This window comes from Falco rusticolus, chromosome 1, assembly GCF_015220075.1.
Source record: "Falco rusticolus isolate bFalRus1 chromosome 1, bFalRus1.pri, whole genome shotgun sequence".
Lineage (NCBI taxonomy): Eukaryota > Metazoa > Chordata > Aves > Falconiformes > Falconidae > Falco > Falco rusticolus.
The window spans coordinates 121,814,969-121,842,259 of record NC_051187.1 but is presented as its reverse complement, the minus strand read 5'-3'; the positions used below and the strand labels follow the sequence as shown (position 1 = coordinate 121,842,259).

At 41.5% G+C, this 27,291-nt stretch overlaps 2 protein-coding genes across 4 annotated transcripts in view; one reads left to right on the top strand and one right to left on the bottom strand.

Moving 5' to 3' along the window:
- Positions 1-133: 133 nt before the first annotated feature.
- LOC119152761 (caltractin) lies at positions 134-6,288 on the bottom strand. 3 transcript variants are annotated; one of them, XM_037398428.1, is made up of 6 exons: positions 5,759-5,777; positions 4,384-4,539; positions 3,361-3,458; positions 2,422-2,550; positions 2,177-2,314; positions 134-1,940 (listed from the first exon to the last, which is right to left on the bottom strand). In XM_037398428.1, the coding sequence occupies exons 4-6, from the start codon at positions 2,542-2,544 to the stop codon at positions 1,851-1,853; spliced, it is 351 nt and encodes a 116-aa protein (XP_037254325.1). In that variant the 5' UTR covers positions 2,545-2,550; positions 3,361-3,458; positions 4,384-4,539; positions 5,759-5,777; the 3' UTR covers positions 134-1,850. The 3 variants fall into 3 exon arrangements, with proteins under 3 accessions (XP_037254325.1, XP_037254331.1, XP_037254315.1); XM_037398434.1 differs by lacking the exons at positions 3,361-3,458; positions 5,759-5,777 and adding an exon at positions 6,187-6,288; XM_037398418.1 differs by lacking the exon at positions 3,361-3,458.
- Positions 6,289-6,403: 115 nt separating this feature from the next.
- BBS12 (Bardet-Biedl syndrome 12) overlaps positions 6,404-27,291 on the top strand; it is a 30,063-nt gene continuing 9,175 nt past the window's right edge. Inside the window, exons 1-2 of the mRNA XM_037398406.1 lie at positions 6,404-6,521; positions 9,656-26,499. Coding sequence (XP_037254303.1) covers positions 9,672-11,804 — 2,133 coding nt within the window. The 5' untranslated portion in view covers positions 6,404-6,521; positions 9,656-9,671 and the 3' untranslated portion in view covers positions 11,805-26,499. The remainder of the gene's footprint in view (positions 6,522-9,655; positions 26,500-27,291) is intronic.

The window sequence follows — 27,291 nt, the reverse complement described above, 5'->3', positions numbered from 1 at the left end:
GAATTTCTCTCTTTAGAAAGAAAAGATAAATGAAAGTGAAAATATACTTGGTGAACCATTTAACACTTTAAAATTATCTTTGAAAAGTTAGTTTTCACAGTAAGCACACCAAGTTACAAAGCACCCAAAATCCTTAACTTGCAAAACAGTTTTATTTCACACTTATACAAATTTAATAGACATTTTAAAATGCTTACAGCACTATAGGCTACATCTACTGCCACTGAGTATGGTAATAGAGGACTTCACAGGTCTCTCAAGTTTTCCAGGGTCCTACACAATCCCTGTTCTCTCACAGGTTTAAGCCTACCTCTGTACATGTCAGGGTCTGCTTAGAGTTGTTCAAAGGACAAAACTCAGAGGACTGGGGCAAACTGGGGCAGAATGTGCCAGGTCTGCACCTGCATGCAGAGAATGTAAATGAGCACTTCTCCTTTCTGCTCCTGAAACTAATTCTCCCCCTGCTGGGAGAAGAGCTAATTAAGGAGCTGGCTATTCCTTTCTTCTACAAAGCTCGTTAGTTCTGTCAAGTAGCAGAAGCTGTCTGAAGAAAGGAGGGACCTGAATGGATACTGGTGAAATACCATTCTCTCCTTCCTCTTCCCTCTGAACCCTTCTGGCCTTTTGCTACCACTGTGAGCAGTAACAAATGCACCTTCAGGCACCTTATTAGAAAGAGAGTGGTTTAGGGTTATACCATTTGCCTGCAGTTTTGAAGCTGATTGTCTGCTTAGGACCCAAGGACAAACTCTCCTGCAGAACCACGTAATCAGATGTCACATTCTGTGCCACCGCTCGGTCACCATAACACAGAAGGAAGTGCGGCTCTCCAGTAAGTCCTAGATTGACAGTGTATGCAGGAAATTAAGAAAATTAAGGTACTCCTAAAAAAAAAACCCACCACAAACCTGTGATGTCTGAAACTACCTTGGATTGCATGGATCTCAATATATTCAGTGTTCCACAGATGTCCGAAGCGAGCTGTTTTTTCACTTCTGATGTGAGTCCTCCTTGCAACTTAACTGTAAACACCCAAAGACATAATTTACTGTCATGCACCATAGGACTGAACTTAGGTAGCCAAAATCCTTGCATAACAGCAGCTCTGTAATGTCTTGGGAATAAGAACAGTGGCACCAGATGTTTAATGGTCATACAGTAATCTCTGATAATCCACACAGGACAGGTAACCTTCAAGTAAACTAGGTTTCAGATCATCAGATAAAGAGAACGTCTACTGATGGCACACAGCTCCAAATGAAGAACCAAATCTGGTTATCTATATTTGCTTCCCATTAGGTCCAAAAACAAGTTGCCATGGGAACACAGCGTTTCATACAGAAATAAAGACACATACGCAATTGGGTTTAGAGTCTTTCATGGAAATAAACAAAAGACAAATACCAAAAGATAACCTAAAAGTCTTAAAAGGAATAAAAATACTGCGCTTGTACCTTCATTCTGTAGCCCTGGGAAAGTCAAAAGCAGCCTTTCCCAGCAGCAGTGGGAATCTTTAAACCTCAGGTGAAATGTCTTCTAGTTGAATAGTTAAATAGCTGAAATACAGTGTTCTTTATCCAAAATGGCAGTCAATTAAATTGTCGAGGAGAAGGGACCCTGCCTTGTAAGGGCAGTTCATCCTTCCTTTTCACTTCTGCAATATCTCATTTTAACAGTTCTGGGTAGTGAAGCCCCCCTTCGCCAATTAACATTGCTGAAAAAAGAAGAATGAACCAAAAATCTATCCTTTCAGAATTTATATAGCAGAAAATATGCAGGAGACACAAGCCCAGTTTTTAAGTCTTCTCTAGGTTATCTTTTGGAGCAGCTGTACAGCAAAGCAACAAATATTAATATAAGCTAGTTTTCTTCATGATTCTCAAAAATTCTTGCTCACTCACTTCTCCATCTCCATCTCGATCAGCTTCATCAATCATTTCCTATAAAACACATTTTACATTTGATCAGGCATGGGGCTCTCAACACAAGATCTTCCATTCATGAAACAACAACAAATCAGAAGCTCTTCATGTGAAAACATAACCATGTATTTGATTGCCCTTCATATTTCTGACCTCTCAGCCCTTTTTGCATAAGCATAAACTTCTACCCAATCCTTAGCATCCTTAGCATCGGTCTGTGCCTGTTAGAAAAGCTCTGGCAAATCAGAATTTACCTGAAGTTCTTCATCTGTTAAATTTTCTCCCAGCTCCTTGGCAACCCTTTTCAAGTTTTTGAATGAAATTTTTCCTGTTCCATCATCATCAAATAATCTGAAAGCTTTCAAGATTTCTTCTTTTGAATCCTTTTCACTCTAAAACAAGAGTAAAATGTATGCTAATTAGAAAACACCTGCCACAGAGATACTCCTTTTCAGTATTTTTTTATAGTGTCACAAGAATTTCTGCTAAGGATTCTTACCATTTTTTGCGTCATCATTGCCAAAAAGTCTTCAAAGTCAATGGTGCCACTTCCTTCTTTGTCAATATCTGCTATCATTTTCTTAATTTCTTCCTTCTTTGGCTCAAAGCCTAAAGCACGCATCGCAACCTGCTCCAAAAAACAATTCTGTTAGGAGGCCACCAGAACTGTTGTCTGAGTAGCTGCACTAAAGCTTGGTTAATTTCCTTGTCCAAAATCGTAATAATAACTTACTGCAATGAAAACATCTTGGTAATCTCTTACCAGCTTGTTTTGTTTTCCCGAACAGTAACGGTGTAGCCTTCATATTCTTGACCCAGATATTTTTTCTCATTAGATCCATGTGGAACATGGATATATTTCTAAAACTAAGAGGAACGTTTTGTGTCTGAATTAGGTAAAGGTTCCAATTTACATAGTTCCTAAGGTGACTGGATTACAACTTACACAATCCAGTACACAGAAAGAAATCCGTATGGATAGCTCTTGGCACTTCTGGCTAGGTGGTGGGAGGGGGGGGCAGGAGGGGGTGGGAGCTGACAAGCAAAGACTGACTGCTGTGCTAGCTGAGGAAGAGAAAAGAGAAAAGCAAACCTTCCGAGCCTTACCCAGAGCAAGCAAACTATTACTGTAAAAACAGCCGTGTAGATTGTGGTACAAATGCTTAATATTAACATGGTTTAAAACCAGGCTCTGGCATTTCACCAGCCTAGAACAATGATTTTGCTACTTGGGTGTTTATTAGTAATTTCACAGTCCTGGTGTGCCAGATGATTACAGCATATTTAATTCAGAGACTGAAGTTTCAAGAACATGTAACTAGAGGAAGATTTTAACTGTGAACATTCTTTCTTCCTGTATGCTTGAGTGGAATCAATAGTTAATACTAGGCAGAAATTTTCTCACTAAATGCTTTTCTACTGGAAAGTGCCAACTCACCAGAAACTTATCATTTAACTGAAGTGTGTTTTCTGACCAGTTTCTTGCAATGGGACAACTGAAAACGTTCTGTTTTGTCTTTCAGAGGGGAACACTTTCTGTTGTAAAATATCCATTATTTTGATTAATTTTGAAAAAGAAAAACATAGTATTAAATGGTTGGTGTGAAAACATTTCAGTCCATTTTAAGTACTATATTTCAACATGTATCATCTGTACTCAGAGAACACGCTCTCCTTAACCAAGCAAAGTACTTCCAAATAAATCCTGAGATAAGCCATAGGCTTAGGTAACTCATGCTTCTAGGTTACATATGCAGAAATTGAGGCAGAGTGTGTGTATGTGAAAAATCAAGATCATGGAGATAATTAAGATAAAAGGCTAATGCTTAAATAAAGATCAGACACATAAAAACATAGGCAGAGAACCAAGAATAATCTTCCCCCTTGTACTACTGTGTGTACACATGTGCATGCACACACATGCACAACCTGAACTGCTACTGAAATGCAACTCAGATCTCTGTGTTCTTTTTTTAAATTAAAAACCAGGTAAATTTTTGATCACATACAGGAAAATATGGTTCTGTCTTTCCTGAATGCATGCAAAACCTGTGTGTTTATTTCTGAGATGAAGAAAAAATTTGATACAATGACATTCACCACAGAACAAAAGTGCACTTCCTAGAAACAATTACCTTGGCCAGTCATGTAAACTGAAATGTGTACTGTGTGTACCTAAACAGAGGAACTGTTTAGTTCCTCTAATGCTCAGCCATTCAAAGCTATCTGACCTACTGTCCATGTATTAGAGAAGCCTGTCTGCTCTGAAGTATTACATACACGGCCTTCTCAGATTAACCATGCAGGACACCTCAGATTCAGTTATGACAGCAAGCCATTACTCTTGTTTGTACTCCAAAAACAATTTTAGAATAGTTACGTCTGGACAAACAGAAAGAGCAGCTACGGTTTTGAGATCAAAGATACTTCCATTCAAGAAAAAAAAAAAAAGTTTGAAAACCTTCAGTTCTTTTATGTCAATTCTTCCAGATCCATCAGTATCAAACAAATCAAAAGCTTCTCTGATCTCCTGCTTTTGCTCTTCTGTAAGTTCAGGTTTCAAGCCACTTTTCTTCCGTTGGGCTGTACTTAAGCCAGGTTTTCTATAGTTGGATGCCTTCAGGAAGTGAAGGAAAGAAAACGTAAGAAATAGCCCACTCTGGGGAGAATTCAACACACAACTAAATTATAAGTAACAACAGTAAAGTTGTAGCAGAAGTATGAGACATTCTTTTGCTGCAAGTGGTAGACACTGGGTCTCTGTGCTCATTTTCTTAAGTTATTCTGGAAAGAAAACAAGCTGAAGACTTTGTTACTGGAGAATACACATTTGGGCTTAATATTTTCTGTTTTAACAAAAAGATCATCAATTAAAGCAGTGAGACCAGTAACACAGGTGGGCAGTCTCAAAATGAACACTCCACTGAGGTGACTGTGACCCTCCACACCTCTTGCTGGTTGCTTTGATGTGTCAGGAGTGACTTCACCTGGAAAACACGAGTAAATCATCCTCACTGCTAAAAAGGATGACTGTATAGAGTCTTGACTGTAAACGGGACTCAAATTCAGCTACTCCTGGAAGTCAGCAGTGAAATGGGACGTCTGAGAGCACCTGCCCTGTTGGCACAGAGTTTAATGGGAGCTGTGTAGCCACCTGCCTGGCCACCAACTAGCTGTGGAGCTAGGTAACAACATGCTGTGGTAACAGTGATGTGACCGCAAAATTTGTCCCATATGAACTAATCATGCTGAGCTGGTGCATTATTATCCAGGACAGTTCTGCGACCTTTCCTGCTTCTGGTGTAAGCTAGTGCAGTGCAGAGGGTTTCCTCCCTCCGCCCCACCTATTCAGCAGGAAAGATGCTTTCCTCTAGTACAGGTTTTCTTCTAAACCTGCAGCAGACTGATTTTCAACCCGCAGCAGACCAATTTTAGTCCTTCAGCCTTGAACTTGCACACATTCATGGAAGGAAGGGCAGTCCATCCCACCCCAGCTTTAACTGGTTGGGCTTTTAAAAAGCAAATAAAACTAGTACCAAGAAAGGAATCTGCTTTGTAGGTACTGCCAAACAATCTCTTCCTCCTGCTGCGTTGTTACTATATTTTGGCTGGGACCTCTCTTTTAAACACCCAATGCGTAACAGAGATTCTGTTTTGTTGCATTGGGAAACAAATTGTCATTTTTTAACACGATTTGTCCCTCCCAGGTTGGATTGCAAACCAACTTGTCGGGCACACCTCAGACTTTTCCCTGCTATAAACACAGGCATCACATTTTTCCACCCGCAGCAGGGGACCCAGCGAGGCAGAGGTCAGCAAGCTGTGCTCACACGAACCTGGAATACTGCGGCCGGCAGAGCCCCACGCCCTGAAATCAGGTGACATATTTTGCGATTCTTGGGAGTTTTATGGGGGCCAAGGCGGTTTTCTTTTTTTTTTTTTTTTTTTTGGGGGGGGGTGGTTGTGGGGGGGGGGGTTGGGGCGGAGGGGTGTGTCGGGGGGGCGGAGGGGGGTGTGGAGGGGGATCTCCTCTCACTTTCCGGCCGGGCTGGCGGCCTCCGCGCTGTTGGACGGTCCCCGCGCCAGCTCCTCACAGCCCTCCGGAGCCCCGCGGCTGCCAGCCCGCCCGGGGCCGCGGATCAGCGGGGGGCTCCGGGGCGAGCCGAGCCGCGGCCGTAAGCGGGAAGGCGCAGGGAGACGTAGCCTGGAAGTTGAGGGAGGCGGCGAGGGGAAGGGGAGCCCGCGGCGAGGGGAAGAGGCTCACCATCTGGCCGCAGGGACGCCGCTCCGGCTCGGGACAGGACGGGACGGCCCTCCTCACGGCGGCGAGCGCGCCCACCGCCGCACGCAACGAACACGCTGCCCGCCCAATGAGCGAGCCGGACGTACCGGAGAGCCCGCCCCCCCCTCCCGCCCGGACCAATGGCACCCGGCGGGCTCGTGATGTCAGCGGGAGCGCGCGGCCGCTCCGTCCGGCCGGTGTACAAACAAGCGGCGGCGCTGTCCTGGCAACGGGGCGCGGCGGGGCCCGCCGTTGCCGTCCCGCCTCACGTCACCTCAGGCCGGCTGCGGGGAGCGGAGGGAACACCGGCCGAGTCGGTGAGAAACCAGCGCCCGCCTGTTGTGGGGCTGAGCAGGGGCTTTGGGCCGGTGCCGCCAGCCGGGAGGAAGCGGCCGGGCCGCCACTAGGCCTGCGCAGGGCGGCCCCGGGGCTGAGCGGCCCTGCCCACGCCGGGGTGTCCCGGCCTCCCCGCTTTCCCCTTGCAGGCCGCGGGTGACCCGGGGCAGGTGCACTATGAACGTTTAGGTTCGGCTGCACCGATTTAGGAAGCTCTTCCTCTTCCAACACCAGTAATAGCGCTGGCTCTTAGGGCAGGTGAGTTGTGACAGTTGCCTGAACACTTGGCAGCTGAGTTGCAAGCAGAGCATCTTCTACGTGTTTCTCGCTCATTGTGCACCGGTGCTGCCACAGCGTGCCTGCATGCATGAGGGACTTTTTTGTTTGTTTTTACAGCATTTCACAGAAACAGATTAATTTGGAACACTGAGCTAAAATTTTGTTGTATTAGTTTAGCCTTCGTGGTTGAGGCACTGTAAGACAAAGTAGTAAGTGTTTGGCATACCTTTTGGATCCTAGAGTTCCTCACTTGACACCCCTAAACCCCACGTGTGTAAACGTACACTGAACCTCAGGTCAGATTTTATTTTGCTTGCGGAGGCAGGTGTGAGGCAGGCAGCAGTAGCTCAGCGTGCAGGTTAGCTCAGCAGAAGCCACTGGTGGTTGGTGTCTCGGGCATGGCTGTCCTACCAGCTTGTTCCTTTGTTCTCCAGAATGCCTCCTTCTCTTTGCTGACCTCACTTTCGTTTGGCTCCAAAATTTAATTTCACTTAACCCCTTTACCATTTCCACCTCTGACTGGAACGAAAAAGAGGTAAAGAGAACAGGGGGGATGAAATGCTGAATTCTGGGTCTGCTGTATTGGTTTCTACAGCACTGGGGTAGTGTGATGTTCTGGGCAAAATAACATGCATAAAACAAAAGGGGGGGGAGCAAGTATCACACAATCCTAAATCACTTATGCCAGAGGTTGTGCAAGCAATGAAATAAGAACGTTCTTCCCTGTAAGTGCGTTTTGCAGCCATGCCATGGGTCCATTTGGTTCAGGTTTATGGATCTGCACCAGATCAGGCTGGTGACCAAAATGAACCTATATTTTTAAAGGATGAGTTTAAGCTGAAAGCAAGGGACACGGTTTTCAACTTAAACTTCAGAGAAAATTTTAATAAAACAACTTGTAATTGGCTGCACTGAGGTCTGGTGGAAGTGCATTGACTTGATAGAAAGCGCTGCGCTAACTAATCGATCTGTCTCAACTAGTCTTGGCTTCACATTCATTGAAATAAAAATGCCACCTTAATAAGGCAATGGCTCATATTACTGAGCTGAACCCTCATTTGGGACTGACTGGGGAGTAAGAAGCCCACTGTGTTGGGAAACGGAACCCCCTTTCCCACTAGTCCTTCAGTAGTTGTCTCCGATCCAAACAGCAGGATGGCCTTCTGCCCAGAGCTACATGCCAAGGACCTAGGTAGTGAGAGAGCATTACTTCACCTTTCAGCATAGCTGCTTTAGCTCTTTCCGAAATTTTGTGGAGGAAAACCGCAAATTGGTTAGTCTTTCTATTAAAACAAAAGCAGGCTGATAGTGAACATTACTAGTTGAGAACTGCTTGAATTCAGAAACAGTGATCTCGGAGAAAAAGAAAAAGAAAAAAAAAAAACCAAACACCACAAAACCAACCAAATTACTGTCTTAGTAAATCCCTAAGAGAAATTGGTTGGAATAATAAATTTTGGGGGAGTGGGGGAAATACGTTTCATATTGGATTCCATGATCCAGTGATTATTATTTAATCACCTCAATGTGTGTGTTTGTTTCAAAATAACCTGTGATATTAAACTAAGGATTCCAGTTAAGAAAAAAACCCACTTTTTTTTAATTTTATTTTTTAAATTTTTATTAATGGAAGTACTGATACAGATACATTGCACAACTAGACCATTATTACAAGATATTGCCAAGAAAAATTTTCAGAAAAATCCTTAAGAAAAACCTGGATGGAGGTTTTTTGGATGTGCATTCCTGGTGCAATTTTGAAGTCAAAAGTACCTGCTTATCTAAAAGTCCTTTTCAAGAATTGTTGATTACGGATAACCATAGACTAAAATAGACCCTTGGTGAATGATTCTTTCAATACTTCAGGATGTATCTAGTAATTGAAGGGAGATTCTGTTGTCAGTTTGGGCTAGACTAGAACTTCAGATCTGTCAGCATAGAAAGGTTATTTCTGACTGCCTACTCTGCTTTTTAAATTCACACTTTGTCTTCATTTGAGATAATACTTCTGTGGACTTCCAATAAGTGGGACGGTAAAAGAGGTTTTTTGGATTTGGAATAGCTATGCAAAGGGGCCTTTAGGAAGATGAAATAAAAGGTTTGAATCTGAGCGTAAAAGATGTATGGCTAAGGCTTCTTAATTCTTGGTGTATACTTTTTCACTCAAAAAAGAAAAAAAGAAAAGGAAGCTTTAGTTTAATTCATGTGGTCTGCCCCACAGGACTGTGGTGGGGAAGGGATTTCAAGGGAAAGATTTATTTTTGACACGTTAAAACTGAGTAGTAGATCAAAACCAAATTTGAAGTCTTGGCAGTTTGGTTTGTCAGGTATGAAGAAGTGGCATTCCTTTTCATGCTTAAGTACTGACGCATTCTAAATGGAATAAATAGAATTGGACTGAAATAAGTTTGATTATGCTTTTCCAGATTTGAAGGTTAAAGTCATTGGCATAACTATTGGTAACAAGATGGACTTCTACAGAGCACTTCTGTTCTGCACACAATTGTCCATTCTGCTCTAATGAACTTTTGCTCTAAGTAAGGCAAATAACTGAGATTCCAGATAACACGTCAGAAGAGAAATGGTAGCTCTATACAATCTGTACTGCTTCATGTTTAAGAAGCCACTGGAATTAACAGCATCTGTGCCAGCAAGAAAAAAATTCCATGGTATTTTAGCAATGCGTGATTTCAGCAACTATGTGCATCAGTGTCTCATAGTAAGTGCACAGGATGAAGAACTGCTGTGTTCAGTGTTAGATTTAAATTAATTCTTTGGTGATACGTGCTGTGGAGCACTCTGAGGATGGGGGAATAAGTTTGTGTTCTGTTCACAGATGCTGCCTGCTGCCCATGGCTTTCAGGGATGTCAATGCAAGAAGACATATCGGACTTCAGCAACTCTCATCCTTAGCATTAGCTGGAAGAACATTATTGGGGCCAATGAAATCATGCAAATTCATCGTGGATGAAAGTACCAATGAAAGCACATTGATTTGTTCTGCTGTTAGACTGCTTGAAAGTTTGGATTTAACCAGTGCTGCTGGACAGCTGCTTAATGAAACCATTCAGGCACAAAACAAGGAGTTTAAGACTGGGATGAGTACCCTGTTGTTTCTTGCTGGTGCCTGGAGCAATGCCGTAGTGGAGTGCCTTCAGCAGCATGTTCCTGTTTCAGCAATAGTATCTGTGATGTCTGAGGGCTTGAGTTCTTGCTGTGAGAGAGTCCAGTGTCTTCAAATATCAATACATGATGTAAATGAAGAACTGTGTTCTAGCAATGTTAGGCCAAATGCTTTTAAAACCAAAACTTGCCAAAGTGGATGCGACAACCTTCTGAATCCTCAGATTCTCCTGTATTTTCAGAAAGATATTTCTGCACCAGAAGAAGTAAATCCTTGTTCCCATCAAGAAGATTGTTGTAATCTTAACAAGCGCCTGGTTTCACTTTTGGCCAGCTTTGGTTCAGTAGGTCCTCTTGTCAAACCAGCGGGTGGCAAAAGTATGTCTGTGATTTCTGGAAGTGGTGGTATCGCATCCAGCTGTAACAAACAAAAGTTAACTCATAGCAGATACTTCAGCACTCAAGGAAAAAGCTGGTTTTCAAGTCAGCAGGGTAATTCTCAGGGATGCCTTTCAGGACCTTCAGCAGATCCATGTGAATGTTACGGTTTAGGACACCTGGCAATGGCTTTGAGCCATGGAAATCAAACTAGCTTGAAACTGCTACAAAGCATTGTTGCTTATCAGCGAGAAAGAGCAGAATGCAGTGGTTCTTTGCAGTTTAATACTGCAGAAATTGTGACATGCTGTTTACAGGGCCTCCCTGAAAACTATTCTTGTGTCTCCCCAGGCTTTGTCACATTAGTATCACCAGAACAAGCTGCTGTTATCAAATACTTTGAAGACAAACCTCTTCGGATTCTGCTAATGGATGGAGACCTAACTGAACAATATCGTCACTTAGGCTTTAACAGACCGCGTAACGTAAGGACTATATTGGAGCATCCTAGCCTACAGGAAGGCAGAGCAGGAGCCTTGTGGCTAAGCAGTATGTTAGATATTCTGATAAGCTTTGAAGTAAACTTGGTCTTGGTCAAAGGAAATGTGTGCGAAAACTTAATGGAAAGATGCATAGCGAACAGTATATTGGTAATTGGTTCTGTGTCTCGGAATGTGTTGTCTGCCTTTGGGGAGGTCACCCGCGCCCAGCCAGTGACATACCTCACCCAGCTGAATGCTGCTTGTGTGGGCAGTGGGGCCCAAGTGGAGCTGTGGAAGGCCTGCGATGGGCGTGCAATGGATCTGGGTGAGCTTGTGCCAGTCAGGATAAAAGTGCGAGGAATTCCCATGCTCACAGCCGTGCTTACCTCTACTGTCACTTCAAAGATGCAGCTTATTGAAGATGCGTTCTGGACTTCAGTGTATCGGCTCCATCATGCTTTAAATGATAAGAAGGTTTTTCTTGGTGGTGGTGCAGTGGAGCTCTTGTGCCTTAGTCACATTCAGATGCTTGCAGAACAGCCTTTACAGACAGCAAATAAAAATGCTGTGAACGAGTTTCATAATTCTTGGCTGGCGGCATCTGTGTCAGAGTATAAATCAGTTGTGCTCCAAGCATTAGCAAGCGGCTGGAAGCAGTATCTTTCAGTGGTTATGTGTAACACTGCAAAAGCTGCGTCGGAGTTGGAAGCATGTACCTCAGTTGATCATCACCTCAAAAAAGCAGCTGACTGTGGCTCTCCCTTAGCATATATACTGAAAGAATTTGGAAGAGGTGATCTGCTTAGGGGTGGTTCTGGTCCTTTTGCTGACCACGGAGAGGGTTTAAAGGTTTACGATAACGTTACAGCCAAGATTGAGGCATGGCGGAGAGCTCTAGACTTGGTGCTACTAGTGCTTCAAACAGATGCTGAAATTATCACAGGTCCCAAAAAGAATCAGCTGTTGAACTCACATATGTCAAATGAATATATGTTTTTATAGGACTTGCAGGCTTTATAAGTCCATGAGTCAGTGGAAGAAGTCCAGGGGCAACCTACGTTTCTTCATCATTTATAAAGCAAACATCTAGATGTGATTATGACGTTAGAATATAACAGTGAAAATCAGAATGTGAGATAGTCACAAGGTAGATAAGACTTATCATTTCTAGAAATGGGAGTTAAATAACAAACAAAAATGACTTGTGAGTTTACCTCTAACCCCAGCTGTGCATTTCTAACTACTGTCTGTGTGGACAGATTAATCCAGTCAAACTGACTTCTCCCATCTTATCTAGCAGAGCAGATGTGCAGTTCTTTTTTTTCATTATAATGAGGAGCACTGGGCAGGTGCATACATGTCAAGTCTAGTTGGAGAGAAGTTTGATACCCTGGATATGCTTATGTTCTGAACATGTGCTGTCTATATAAGGTGTTTATTCTGTAAATTTTTCTTGTTTAATGTCTTTTAATGTCTTCTAAAGAGTAGGGATTTCTTATATAACATTGGCATACTTGTGTTAAATGAAATAATATATATAACAATTTTTAATTTCTTGCTCTTTCTGTACATTGCAAATGTAAAAGTTAAACTTGCAGTAATTTGTGAGTTACATTTTATGCTAAGAGATTGTATTAGTAGATTCTACTTTTGCATATTTATATGGGCCATAGATTTATTTTCAAATATATATCTGTAGGAATTTCTCTCATTTTGACATAAATGCAGGCTGAATCCTCTCTTTTGGTGTTATAAACTGGATGTATCCCTACACAAAGTTTTCTTTTACATTGTGAGTTGGATTTTTAGATTATTTCCTTTGGGTTCTTTCAGTTCTCTTTGCAGAAGGGAAAATGTTGTTCTATGCTTCAGCTGTTGGCTAAAAACTGAAAACTAACCTATCATGATGATTGATGCAAGGCATTCTTACGGTGTTTCAGCACTTAAAATTCGAAAGCAGAGCCATGGAGAATTAGCACTTTGTTGCAAGAAAGGCGTGTGTAATTATGGAGAGATTTTTTCTGAGCTTGGCACTGTGTATCACGCTTAAAGTGAATGAAAACAGAATGGAAAAAGAAAGGAAATGGTGATACTAAAGCAGATTCTTGCTCTTAGAACTTTCTCATTAAAATGCTAATGGCTGGCAGTATTCTGGTTAAGCACTTACTAGTTGGGATGGCTGGTGCTGCTGGCTGCTTGGCTGTGGTGAAAGCTAAGAATTGGGGTGGGCTAAAGAATTGTGATTCAGTGGAAAGGCAGACAGAAAGCGAGTGGTTATCTTACTGTTAGAGCCTTCGCTGCTACTTATCTATTTTAAGTGGATGTTTTTTCTTCTGGACTTACTTTCCTTGGGGTGGTTCCCCACTGCAGATGACATCTCGGACAAGAGCCATCAGCTGCCTCAAACCCCCGTGACTACTGGCAGTCCCCCAGTTGAGTTGTACTGAGCCTTAACGCAGTTCTCTGCCTCTGTGCCCTGTTGGAGTTACCCTTTTCTCCTGGGAGGGCCCTTCCCCTCTGCCTGTGCATTTCGTGGTGTCTAATTCCAGAGGGCTTGAATTAATGAAAAGGAAAGACAGTTCCTAAAATGTCTCTCCCAACACTTCAGCATTATATACCATTATAATTTTTGGTAGATGTTTGACAGTATCTGATATTTTGTACCTCCTTCATATTCCCCACGTTTTTTTTGCTTCCTTTGATGTTTTCATCCTCATAACACACAACTCCATAACCTATACCACATTCTGCTAAATATAGCCCTTTTGAGACTTGCTTATGGATCTCCATAGCTAGGAGTTCCCCGGACAGGTAGGACAGGCTCCTAAGTTCTAAATTAACCCTAAGCGTAAGATGAAATTGGGATCGTTAGAAGCAGCTTTTGAGTGTTGAAATGACCAGAAGCCCTAACTTCATTTTTATGAAGACAAGAATCTTATCTAAATGCATTTTATCCCGGAGCTTTCTTCTGTGCTAGTATCAAATTATAAACTCAGATCTTTCATAGAGCTGTTTACCCAAGTGGTTCACACTAGGTGTGATCAATATATTCAGCGTACAAGGAAAAGAAAGACACAGATGATGAAATTCATCCCCAAATATGATTTAGATACATATACGTATGTGTGTGTTAAAGTAGTGTTATACAGTATATTTTCAAAGGTTTCATTCAAAGTTCTCGTTGCTGAATTGCATATTTTTATGTTTGTATTCTACTTGCATGTAACTGGAGGACTCTTAAGGAGGTTAAAGGAACATATTAATAGCAGTTGCCTCTAAGAAATAGGAGAGAAAAACTTTTTTGTGTGTAGACAGCTATGCTTATAGTATTTAGGCATCTCTAACCTGAAACTGTAATATTTTGGTTCTCTAACAGACTCCAGAATTCAGTGGATTTTGGCAGTCTCATCAGTACTGTAGGTGTTTATAATTTTAATTTGAAACAGTAGTTCCTAGCAGCATAGGGATCTAGTTATGTTAAAGTTTTGATCATCCTGCAATTAGATTTTCATTGTTAATCAGTTGGTAATTGATGTTTAACTGCTTGGCCACACTCTTGGTGGACCAAGACATGAGAGTGAAAAAGGTTGGTAGATCAAAAGCGGTAAAATGAGCTAGCGGCTGTTAGGTGAGAAAGAAATGGAAACACGGCATATAAATAAATATAAACAAAGTCTGCTGCTCTGCAAGTGGTTTCAGCTCATGTTTGGCTTTATACTGTTTTTCTTGAACCTCCAGTACTGAGAATTGCATAACCCCTGTTCCCAAGAAAAGATCCAGTTGCACTTTATTTGAATAATAGAGTTAAGTGGATTATGGAAAAACTGCATACATGAATTGCATTGAGGTGGTCCAAACATCTATTTATAGGGCTTTTAGACACTGAGAGCTGACACACCAAATGTTGAGAAAATCCAAAATGATGTAATTTTTCCAATCAGGCTTTTAAAAAGCACATAATGATATATTTAAATATCGTGATGCGGAGGTTTTCTGAAAAGCTGTCAGACCTTGTATCTTGATTATTTAACACTTGCTTTTCTACAGGCCAACAAAATGGAAAGTTTTCTAAACTAGCTAGATGTTGTATCCTGGATTACTTAAAATTATTTGCATTGATATGCATAGAAGATTAACATGCATGCTGCCTTCAAGGCACACTTCTGCCGTGTGAAATTCAATGTATTTGTGTGGCTTCCTCAGCTTCAAATCTCTTAAATCTCTTTGCAACATAGAGTGGAGGTCCTGTGCATGTCTGCCGTGGCTCTCAGCGCAGGGAATGATTGCAACAGCCATGGGCGATTCCAGCTTCTCCCAGGCAGCGACTCCTCCTAGGGTATACAAAGGCTGTTTGTGCAGAGTATGATGTGATGGAAGAGCTAAGCTTTTACATTTGACGTGCCTGGCAAATTGGAAAATGGCAGAGAATTTAGGGAAGGGATTGTCCCAAGGGGTAGGTAGCATCTCACTCCCTGCTGAAACCCTGTGCTAGCCAGGTGCCTCGTTTCTCCCTGGTATCCCAACATCATCATTCCCAGCTCCCTCCTCCTGTTTAGGGCTGATGCTATTTTATTTAATATTTGTAAGGCCAAATTTGTAGGCCTCTGGTCCATCACTGAAATGTAGTAGAGATCTTAATTATAACAAGACTCTCATCCCAAACTGGATTAGCCCAGAGGGCACAGCCTTCTTGCAAATTCTGGCCCACAAGTATTAGAATTAGGAATGTGCTACAGAGCACTAGCTAGCAAGAAACCGGTGAGGTGTGTTTGAGTTGCACTGTTGAAGTTGCTTTCCTAGCTGTATACCTCTAGAGCTTACAGTGCAGGAACTACATCGGGGTTACTGGAAGGGGGTTTGTTGTTTGTTGCAAAGCCCAGTTCTCTGTACTTAGGGTACATGCTGTCTGGTTCCCCAGACACTGGGAAGTCTGTCGGCTTTTCTTGCATTTCTTTTCAGTATTTGAGGAAAAACTTCTTTGTCCCTGTGCAAAGATGTTAACTTGAATCCCAAAGGCAGAAGGAAGTCTCAGTTGTAGGGTTTTCCTCAAGGCTTATGTCTACTGCAAAGTGACCTATTAGGATCATCAGAGGATTAATTAGTTTATTTGCCTTGCTACAGCACAGTGGGTAAAGAAAGAATAAAGGAAGGAGGGATGGGGCTGTGTCTCAGATGGGTTCTGGTATGGCTCACTCTCTTCCCTTTGGATCTTCTCTCTAAATTCTCATGTGGAAAAACTGAAGTAAGAATAAATTAAATGTGTGCATGTATTTAGAGAGAAGGATTGTGTGTGACTGGTGCTCGCAGCAGGCCAGACGTGCTCCGGGGGCACGCAGCAGCCTGGCAGGTGTCTGCTTGCTGCACCAGCTATCCCAACAGTGAGCTCTGCCACCCTGGCTGCCCGCTCCTTTGCCCGCTGTACGCTGGCTGCCCTGCCCTTTACCCACCCAAGTGCGGAGCTGGGTGTTTTCCAGCACAGGCAAAACTGAACCTCTCAGAGCCAGACAGCCTGGGGTCACCGATAGCTGGTTTTGTTTTTTATGGAGCCAGGATGGTTTGGAATGGCTTGGTGGGAAGATAGGGAAGCAGACTATTTGGGATGCTCTTCTGGGCTGCACTACCTCCACTTCAGTTATCCTGGGAAAGATTCAAGTATGGGGAGCAGAGTGGAATTTTTTTTAGAGGATTCAACATTTCAAAAATCTGCCTGCTGTCGTGTGCTCCTCACTCAGGAGGAACAGCATGGTTTGCTCTTTAGCTTAGAAACATCACTTGTCCAGCATGTACCCTTTCCATGCATTGGGCTCTGTAGTTAGTGAGAGTAGAAATTGCCTTTTGCTATGTTACTTTGGGAAACTGATGCAAACTCACACAAAAATATTTTTGAACAATGTGAAATAACACCAGCAGCTATAGATTAGGTCTTTCATATATCTTCTATACTCTCCAAGCACTCCTAGGCTCCCCAAAAATGTCTCCAGGTGGAGTTAGTAGTTGCATTATCTAATTTAATAAGAAACAAGCTTGCTCTGGTGTCTTGTGTGTGGAAGCTGCCTAACCTCTATTTCCTTTTGAACTTCTTGATTTGTTCCTGCCCGTGTTTGTTTTAGAACAAATGTTCTCAGCATGTGGCTTGCCCACTGACAGTTTCCTGCTCTCTGCAGTGGATCAGAGTAGCAGTTTCTTGCAGCCAGCTTCAAGAGCCGACCTTCTTCCCATAACCAGCTTGGGCAGGACATCTACGGGAGTTGCACCGACTGTAACGGGTAATGAATGAAATGTATCATTATTGAAATTTTTTTAAAATCTTTTTTGCATGTTTATACTCCACCACACCCTGCTATGTTATAGTGCCATACTCAAAATGTGACCGAGCAGCTGCTTCAGGGACGTGCTTGCTGTTGTTGGAGCCCGCAGTGTTGCCAGGATTGCTGTGCGCAACAGGCACTTTTGGGAGAACCTTTAATGGAGACTTACTACAAGCCCCTTACAATTTGTATAAGGCAAATTGACAGGAAGTATTAAATTGTTCAGTTGTTTTTCTACAGCTAATATAAAACAGGTATCTGATACTGACTGATTATAAATGTTGGTTTTGTATCAAACCCACGGGCTTCATGAGGTATTTTTTGCTTTTTGAGGGGACCAGAGTATGGCAGGGTGTTCAAACGTTGGCACAGTGATATGTTTGCTCTGTCCCTTGCACAGCTTCTTTACGTTAATTCTTTACTTTAGGGGTTCAGCTAAACTTCTTAGCTTTTGGTAATTTCCAGAATGTGACCAACACAGTACTGCTGTTTCTACAGTTCTTTCCTCAAAGTCACTTCTAGAAGTGTAACTTGCTGATAGCACTTTGAAGCAGAGAGAGTATATGCCAGTTTTATTTCTCTCTCCATAGATCAGTAAACCTTTTGAGATCAATCCCATACCCATATACCTAGAGCACAGCTTGACACGAAGCTGGAAAAATAAATAACTGACTAAATTCTGTCACAGCTGCAGGACCAAGACCCTTTTCTTTCAAGACAATGTGTTAACCCAGTAGAACAGATCTGCAGTCTTAAAGGGCTTTTTCTTTGTAGATAACGTTGCTCCAAGAGCTAATATCCGCAGGGATAATTTCAGCACAGTTGAGGGGAAAGTGAAAACAGTTCAGGTATGTGCACAAACTAGAGACTGGGTTTGATCCTAAATAGTGGAAGGAAAAAGAGAACACACTAACCCATCTATTTTGGCTTCCTATGTTTATTCTGTTAGTAATATCCATTTCCTTAGACTTCTGAAAACACCCACAGTGGTGTCTTTAGCTGCATTTCAGTGATGGTTCGCTGTGAGTACTGGGATTCAGTTTGTTGCATTGTGTTCCTGAAAACTTTGTTATTTTTTGCTGTTCTTTCTGTTTTGAAAGATGCAGTTAGCATTTGTGGCTGTCCATCTATGCACATTTTGCAAATTCTGGACTCTGTATTCCATGGTGGCTAGCAGAGCTGGAAGTGTGTGATGTGCATTACAGTAATCTTTGAGAACATAACCTGAGCGGGATGGAACCTTCTGCAAGTCCTTACAAATGTTTGCAACACTTGCAGGCACAGCAGGGACTAGACAGAAGCGTGTAATCAGAGGGAGCAATGTCTGGGGTGCACTCCCTTTTGCAGGCTGTAGCATGCGTGTCAAGGTTTAGCAGAGGAACAAAAATGAAGTTAATAGCCACATGTCTGCAGCGTTGAGTACTTGGGTGGCTTCTGAAAAGGCAGTTTCAAGCTTTTGCTACTTGAAGAAATTGTTAGTGTAAAGTAGTCACAGTGAAGCTTCCTGGAGACTGACTAATGTGTGATCTCTGTGGCCCAAGTGTTGGCCACAGTGTTCACCTTCTCCTTTGCCTTAGTGCGTTTGAGCTCAGAGCACTGAATCCCTACAGAGGACGTGACAAGGAGCAGCCTGAGCAGCCCTGGGGAGGGACAGTACATAACAGCTGGATGGTTCAGCAAGGCCGTGCAGAAGAGTGATCAGCGAATTTGTTAATGCATGGATTTACAGATAGAAACACTGTCGAGCGGCTCTGGTGGTCTACAGAGCAGTTGCTGAAATGGGGAGTGTGTAGAGAACCTGTACAGGCTTCAGTGCTGGCCGCAGTGGTTGGGAGCGGGAGAGGGGGGAGTGACAGGGCCTCACTGTCACACGCAATTCAGGGAGGGGCAAGGGGAGGTCAGGGAAGAGGTGCTTCCCCAGCTTCTCCCTCCGCATCGGGCCCCCAGTGGCCCTTGGGAAGTGGTTTCATGTCACATTTAATCCAGCGCCAGGTTCACCAGCACCGTTCCGAGCAGCTCCGTGTTCCCATGGTGAGACATGCTCGGGAGGAATACTTGCATGCTTTTCAGAACGGTGGAAGGAACGGCTGGGCCATGATGATGTGCAGATGGTGAAAGAGCTTATGGGAAGGGGGAAACCAAGGCCTGTATTTGGGTTCCCTGCCTGGCAGAGATTCAAAACAAATGTAAAAATGTTTTTAGACGGAAAGGAAATATTTCCCTGGGGACTAAGTGCTACTCCAAACAATAGGATTGTGTTTTAATTATTGCAAGAGTATAAAAGATAGCATGCCATTTTTATTTAGAATAATAGGAAGATTGGACCTTGACTGTCTTTTATTTCAGCTCAAATCAGTAGACTGAGGTTTCGTTCTATTCACAACTTTTGTCCACTGTATTGTGAGACCAGATAGTTAACCAGTGTTGCAGATTTGGAGAGATGACTAAAAATAACAGAGTTGGTGAACTGATTTATTTCCAAGGTGTAATCTGAGTCGCTGTTTTCACTGACTAAACTTCAAAACAAAACAAAAACGAACGACAGAACTCCCCTATTTGTTAGTACTGGGGAGCCAAAATAACTTCAAAGGACTTGCATAAAATAAATTTTACTTGTATATCTACATATATATACACATTCTAGAGAAGAGCAGACACAGTTTCTTAGTTAGCAATAGGAACCTGAAGTCTAGTCATACGGTCCTGAACTAGGGCAGTTAATCTGTTCACCTTCTGCTTGCTTCAAAGAAAACCATCAAAATACCTCCTTTTTCAGAATAAGTATTATCGGTAAATCCTAATTTTGCCCAAGAACAGTCTTGTAATGGGACAACCCCTCCACTAAATTGAAAGGAATTATGTCTTGTTTTGGATATTAATTCCTGTATTTCATTTGGTGCTCCCTGCATTTGTAGTTCTGTCTGTGGGTTGCAGCTCAAAGATACGCATATTTATGCAGATACTGTTTTAGGGGAAGCAGTTGTGAACACAATTCTATGTGTATAATTCCATATTGGTATAATGTCTGATTCCTTACAGTGATACCTTGCTCAAGGTAAGGGGCAGTGCTCGGTACCTCACTTCTCCCTGCCCTTCATCCCTTAGTTTATGTAAGCACTGTTTAAATAACCATCCCAAGCACATCATTCCAGTTCCTCTAGTTCAAGGATACTTGTTTTCTGGAGCCATTTATCTGTGACACTATGTTAATGGCTGCCAGAAGCCAGGAAACGTAGATTTAATTGGCAGTAAGAGAGCTTTACTGGAAATGATGACCAAATCGTTCTTTGTTTATCTGAACTACCTCAAGAAACGGTTTTATGAGTGACCCTGGCTATGCAGTTATTCTAGCTGGTATTTTTGAAGTATTTGACATCATAGAGAAGCGTTGTAAATAATCTCAACAGAATTGCCAAATGTCGGATCAGTAATTACTATATATGGAGTTGCTGTGGCTAATGTGGGAACAGCTTTCAAATCTTAGCTCCAGTGATGGATATTTGGGACTGTTCCCCAACAGAGCTTGAGGAGGACCTCCAGCTTTCGAGATTCCTCTCTCAACCATTAACAAGGCCAGTGCAACTGTGGAAGAAGAGGTGAGTTTCAGAGCCAGGAGAAGCTGGGGGAAATGTATTAAAATTGGTGATTCCAGTGTCTCTTAATTGTTCAAGTCAGATCATGAAACAGACTTATTATTAAACTGCTGTAGAAAGGTCTTCCAAAATACAGTGGCTGATTTAAAAGTATGTGACTTCGGTCTGTGCCAAGAGGTGCTGCTTTAATTAACTGTGTTTGCTTACCTGTAAAATAGAACTTTAGACTGCCCTACGGTGTGATACTTTGCATTTAACATGTGGCCGTGATGTGAAGGGGCATTATACAAATAAAATGTTCCATTCCCTGCCCTCCCTCAAATGCTTACATCCATCTCTCAGCTAACAAGTTAAAATAGGATTTGTTATTTATTCAATTTTCTTTTAAAAGGCCAGTTGAGCTGTTTTATATCTATGTGTTGCTTTGAGCCACTACCACAAATTCCGTTCTTGAATGAGAATTTACAGATTCTTTTAGTGATGAGCATGTGTGACAAGATATTATTTTGCTGATTTGTTATTCTCAGGGGACCGGAGCGGAAGACTGAAGAAGGAAATCATCTTCGGTATGAATTAATACAGGAACCAATCCCCTTTTCATTAAAAAGCCAGTGAAGTGTCCATTGCTTTGGGGAGTTAAAAGGCTTGGTCCCTAATAAACAGATTGCTGCAAAAGTGCTATTGTCCTTACTCACTCTTCTGAATACTGGAAAAGGGTGTCTTTCTGATCTTTTCTTAGTGGAAAGAAACATAAAATCAGGGCTTGCTAATGCTGATGGGTACAATCTTCATTAAAAGCCACTCTTTCTTGGATGAGCCTCTAATAAGTTCTAATAGCAATTGAGTACTTAATGATGACCTGGAAAAAATGTGTTTCAGAGATGCAGTAGGTTGAGCCATCCTTTCCACGGCAGAATTTGATGAGGATTAAGAGCCCAGCATCCCTAGTAGTTAAGGATGTCTCCTTCAGGCAATGTCACTTAGGGAGAACAGTCAGCTTTGGAGACAGTCATACCCAGCTCTGTTTCTTATCTCTAAAACTGCAAATTCTGTATAGAGAGGAAACTCTTTACTCTGTTCATAGAGTGTGTAACAAAATGAGGCCTTGGATAACGCATAGGAATCACAATTACTGTAGTAATGGAAGAATGTTTGATGTTACTTAAGATTTGGTTTCTTCATCTTGAAAGAAATTTCCTTGATCTGCAAACCTGATAAAGCTGATGGAATTTGTCTAAAAGCCTCCTGCATTCCTTGGCTGTACAAAATTCTCGCAAGTCTGCACGCTGTAAGGATAACATCAAGAATTGCCTTGTCCTAGGAGGGTGGTAGTAAACCTTGACAATGAGCACAGTAGCTCTTTTTTGGAATACAGGGCGAAGATCAAACCACAGCAGTTACAGTGTGCCAAGCAGAGCTGCTAGTAGTCGTACAACATATAGTGCAAACTCAGTAGAGCAGAATGGTTTCTCTACGTGCATACCGGCAGGATGGAATGAATGTCATCTTTTTTAATACTCTGGAAATGAAATGAGACTGCAGTATAATGGGTGTGGGTGTGTGTGTTGAGTTTCACTACTTTTTAATATATCTTTTAAAGAATTCCTTATAATCTGCAATTGTATACTTTACATATGATCTCTTTATTTTTGGCTTTATTATTAATCTCTACTGTTGGATCTCTGTTTATTTGTCTCGGTCTGGCAAAACTGTAAGAAGTCACCCCTTGTCGTGTTTCCTGTATTGCTGATGTGATAAAGTGCTGGGTCGGGCATTTTTGACAGCAATAGTTTTAATATTGCAAGCAGAAAATGAACAAACCTTAATGCTGCAAGTTCGAGGAGAATCCTTGCCTCTTCTCTTTGGTTTTGTTGGGGTTTTTTTGATTGTTGGTTTTTGGGTTTTTTTTAAAGTGGAAACTTAAATTGCTTTTTTAGAATTATGCTTTCATCCGTGTCTGGCTCTTCCCCTTCTCTGTTTGCTCGAGTCCCCAAAATTAGCAAGAGTAATGTTCTAGTTTGGAGTGCAATAGGAAAGAATAACTTGACTTTCTAAAATGTAATAAACAGTGCAAGACCTGGAACAAGTACAAAACCTTCAGACAAGGTGAAAGCCCCCAGAAGAATACCTCTATTCAAAATGTCTGTGGATGTCTGCAAATACTGCCAGGAGCTTAAGTCTTGTCCTTTTCCTTTCCAAACATGTGTATTAGGTTTTTCTTTAAAAATACATACTGTATCCTTGAACTCTTCCACGCTTCTAGTCAAAGAAGGTAGTATTTCCTTTAGACTAGTTGATTCATACATAAAATAAAATCTGTGAGACATTATTTTGGTCTCGGTTGTTTCCCTCTTGTGATATTGAGTGGAAAACAGTCTTTTTGAAATGTTCGAGCTTTGAAAAACAGCTAATGTTTTTAGCTATTGAGTGTTTTTACTGTGGGCTGTAAAAATAAAGTGCTCTTAATTATGCTTCCTTTAGAATAGATTTATACTTTATTTTGCCTTCGTTTGTTTACAATTTCATTGCTTTCAGCAGGAATCCTAAATAGATGAAAACCTACCTGCTTTAGTTCAAATATTTATCTGAAAAGAACTCAAATTTCCTGAGGAGAAAATACTTCACAAGTTACCTGGCTTGACATCTCCGGAATTTCACTGGGTTTAAATCTGTTTCGAACTGAACCAATCCAGCTTTGTTTTAAATATCACTTACCCTCTAAGACCTGTATTGTGCTACACAGCAAATCTTCTCACAAGGTCAGCGTCGTGCTGAGGTTCTCCTCTGGGTCACCCCCAGGAGGCTGATTGTCAGCCCACTGGGATGGCTCAGTTCCCCAGAGCAGTCTTGCAAGCCAGAATCTGGCCCAGTAAGGGTCCTCATTCAGCAAAATACGCTGTACTGTGCCATTAATAATAATCAGATAAATAGCCTGATCAGCTATCAGGCTCTATGTTTATCTCTGAACTGTGGGACCCACAGTAACATGGGGCTAGTCTCCCCCATGCATGCAGCAGTTGTAAACATTTATTTTTTATTTTTTTTTTTTAATCCTACGTGGGTTGCTCTGCCAATACCTCCTCATAAAGAGAGAAGCACAGTAAATCTGCTGAGGTGACTTCGCCTGTTGCTTTTCTTTCACTGCACTTTAACTTTACTTCTCTTTTGTTTTTAAATTGAACTAATTATAATCTTCCCTCCTCTTGTGTGCAGCAAAGTATCTGCTTTACAGACACATCAAAAAGGTTTTATTTTGTGTTGGAAGCTCAGCTACAGACTTACCTTTTCATAATGCCTGTAGGTTAAATTAATGTAAATAAATCCCTTATATCACACAGTAGGTTCTGTATCTATGCCTCTAAATGCACATGGGATGATTTCCATAATATGCGTAGCAGATCACAGTAATTTCTTCCTTAAATATAGGCTTTGTCATTCTTTTGGGGTCAAATATGACGGAGTGAGAGACTGTTGTTTAATGTGTCATCTGTTCCACCTGGGTGGCACCCATCTGTTTGAACGTCACAAGCAGAGGCTAATTTTTTAGCTGTGCTGTTGCCAGCAGCCTAAGAAGGATTCTTTGTGGCATTTATTCCTTTTTATTTGCCTTGAAACCACTGCTGATTACAGCCTGAGTTTCTCTTTGCAGTCTGTTGAGAACAATAACAAAAGTCCCACTGAAATTTAGCTTCTGGGAAGGAGTTGTCAGTGGTCTAGGATTTATTCCTGTATTGCTGTACTGTATCACCATTTTTATTAGCTGATAATTTCATGTTCATTAATGACAAGACAGTCACACATTATCTTCTACAGCAGAGGCCATCTCTACACAAGCAGCTTTTAGTATTAAAAATGCAGGCAAGAGAGAATTCCTCCTAGGCCTCCAAACTGTGCATGGAAGGAAGGGATTAATATAACGATGATGGCCTCATCATCTGATCTAGCCTCTTGAATCCTTTTGGATGTGCCAGCTCCAGAAATTCTTCCAACTTACTTTCTTCTTATCCCCTCTGTATTCTGCTTCTAACAATGTCTTGTGAGAATGACTGCAACAGATCAGAAAATGAACTTGGTTTTGAATCACATGTGAAATTGGCAAGAAAGTGAGGGACTTGAAGCCAAACCCCACAACATCCTCAAATATGAAGTATTTGGGATCAAGGTTCCAGTGTTTGCTTCTGAGAAGAACTAGGGCTACTTGTGATTTGCTGCAATCACTTAGGACTTTCCAGTCCTGTAAAAGAAATGTCACTGAATGTAAGACAGAGTCACTGTGTAGCCTTGCCTGGAGGCCAGTACCAGCAGTGGATGGGGCTAGCTCCTTGATTTAACGTGTAAGCCAGGCCGTAGAATATCATGAGTCAGTTTTTTGTTGCTGCTGTTTTGGTTTGTTGTTTTTTTTTAGGAAGTTGATTACCCAGGGTCGGCGACAGTTGATATTTGGGATACCCATGGAAAACATGACCTTCTCAAACTCCTGCATTGTCTACGAGGTCTGCAGTGTGCGCTATAGGGAACTAACTGCCTACAGGCTGTGCTGCAGTCTCAGAAAGAACTGCTCTGGGGAAGGATGTGTTGTCATTCTTCCCTTTCAGGGAGAAAATCCCCATTCACATTTTTCCAGTTTTCCAGCATTGCCTGTCTTTTGTTAACCAAGTAGGCTTACACCCTATGCCTTGCCTGGAGGTAGGTCTTTAAAGGTTTTTTACTTTACTGTAACTATGAATGTCTGCTCATTGCCTTGCAGGTGTGTTTGAGGCAGCAACGACCTGCTGCACTACAGCAGACTAACAATAAAAGGCAATTCCTTTATGAGAGGTTTTGTAGTCTCAATTACAACAGATAATCTCATACCATTACATCAGACATAATTCTGAAGGCATTACATATTCCTAATATTTCAAACTATACTTAAGAGATTGATATGATACGTACGTTGCAGATTTTACATTAATCTGAGGCAACTCAGTTCCACAAGAAATTCTGGAGACAAGTAACCATTTAAAGTCTAAAACTGCTCCACTGTTGTTATTGCTTTTTCTTTTCATTTTTAAATCTTGCCATTAAAAAAAAAAAAAAAAAAAAGGCAAAAGGCAAATACAGACCATCTGTGAAACACAAATTGTTAAAAGCTGCATCCATGAGGATCTCTGGGCAGCGTGCCATAACACAGCTAAGCATTCAGCCAGCATGATTTATAATTTATAAATTAAACATCTCTAAATAAAACAAATTCCAACTTGAAAATAAAATAAAAATCTAGCAGACTTCTGCTTGTTTCTTTGTGGTAGAGGATCATGATAATCTCAGTTGTAGAAATTACTGCCTATCTTCCTGCATACTGCAAGGTGTGTGGTGTCTGCGTGCTGTCTATGAGTGGGGGTTCGGAGGGAGCACCTAATCAGGCACTGCTCAAGTCCGTATTTCAGTCAAAAGAGACTGAATTCAGGAGGATTTTGAGCAAGTCTGCAGCTTACTGGGTTTTTTAGAGGTACTACGTAATGGCATGTAATGATACTCTACGTTTACGACATGTATAAATGTGCCTCCTGTTCTGGAAAATCATATGTTCAGGTCATATCAACAAGACTTGTTTAAATAAAGGGTCATTGACAATGATATGTTGAGATGTAATCTTTTCACACTTAAACTAGAACAGTCTCTAATACTTTCTCATTTCCTGTAGGTATTTTGGTAACATACCCTCTATCTTACTTTTTATCTGAAGGAACATTTTGCATTTAATGTTTGACACAACCCCAAATTGGATCAGGTGACTCTTGGGACATGCTTGAGGTAAATAATCTTTCAGCAAAGTCATCTTAAGTATTTGTAATAACTACTTATGTTATAGTTTACTGTTGTATTTCCAGGAGGATCAAGAGTAACAAAGGGAAACTTTAGTTACTAAAAAAGAAAAGTCAGAAAAAGAACTTAAGTCTTGTAAATAAATGAAATGGATGCTGACATAATGTTTAAGATTATTACTGAACTTTTTTTTCATGTAAACCAGACTTATTTTTTAATTTTCTGTGCATGCCTCTGTCTTTCACAGAGTAATGTTACCTTCAGTTTTAGAGGTTAGATCTATGTTAAATAGATCTTTCTCCATCAAATCCAGAAGTATTCAATTGGAATTGAAGATGACTATAATAAAGCAAACAAAACTCTCCAGAATAAAAGTTCTTTATATAGATCAGATTAATCGTAAGACTAATAGATTACTTTATCATGGAGGTTCAAAATAGCTGCAAGAAAATAGTTTGACCATTCAAGTACAAAATGGTGCACCAAACATTACACAGTTTTTGGAACCTTCATAATTAAAAAGCAAAACCAAAACCCTCTTGCTCATATAAATAATCCTAAATTGGTTACTAAGACGTTTTGAGTAGGAAAAACTAAATTTTGTGCTTTGAAGAGGAGCATAAACCAATGGCCTTTAAGGGAAGGCTCATCAGGTGAGTTTTCTGTGGATGTTGGTGTCCATGGTAAACACAAGTACAGTAGCAAATATTAAAATTCAAGCTTTTGTGCTTGCTGATTAGATGTTTCATTTTTCCTTTATGACACTCATAGAAGTAGAGA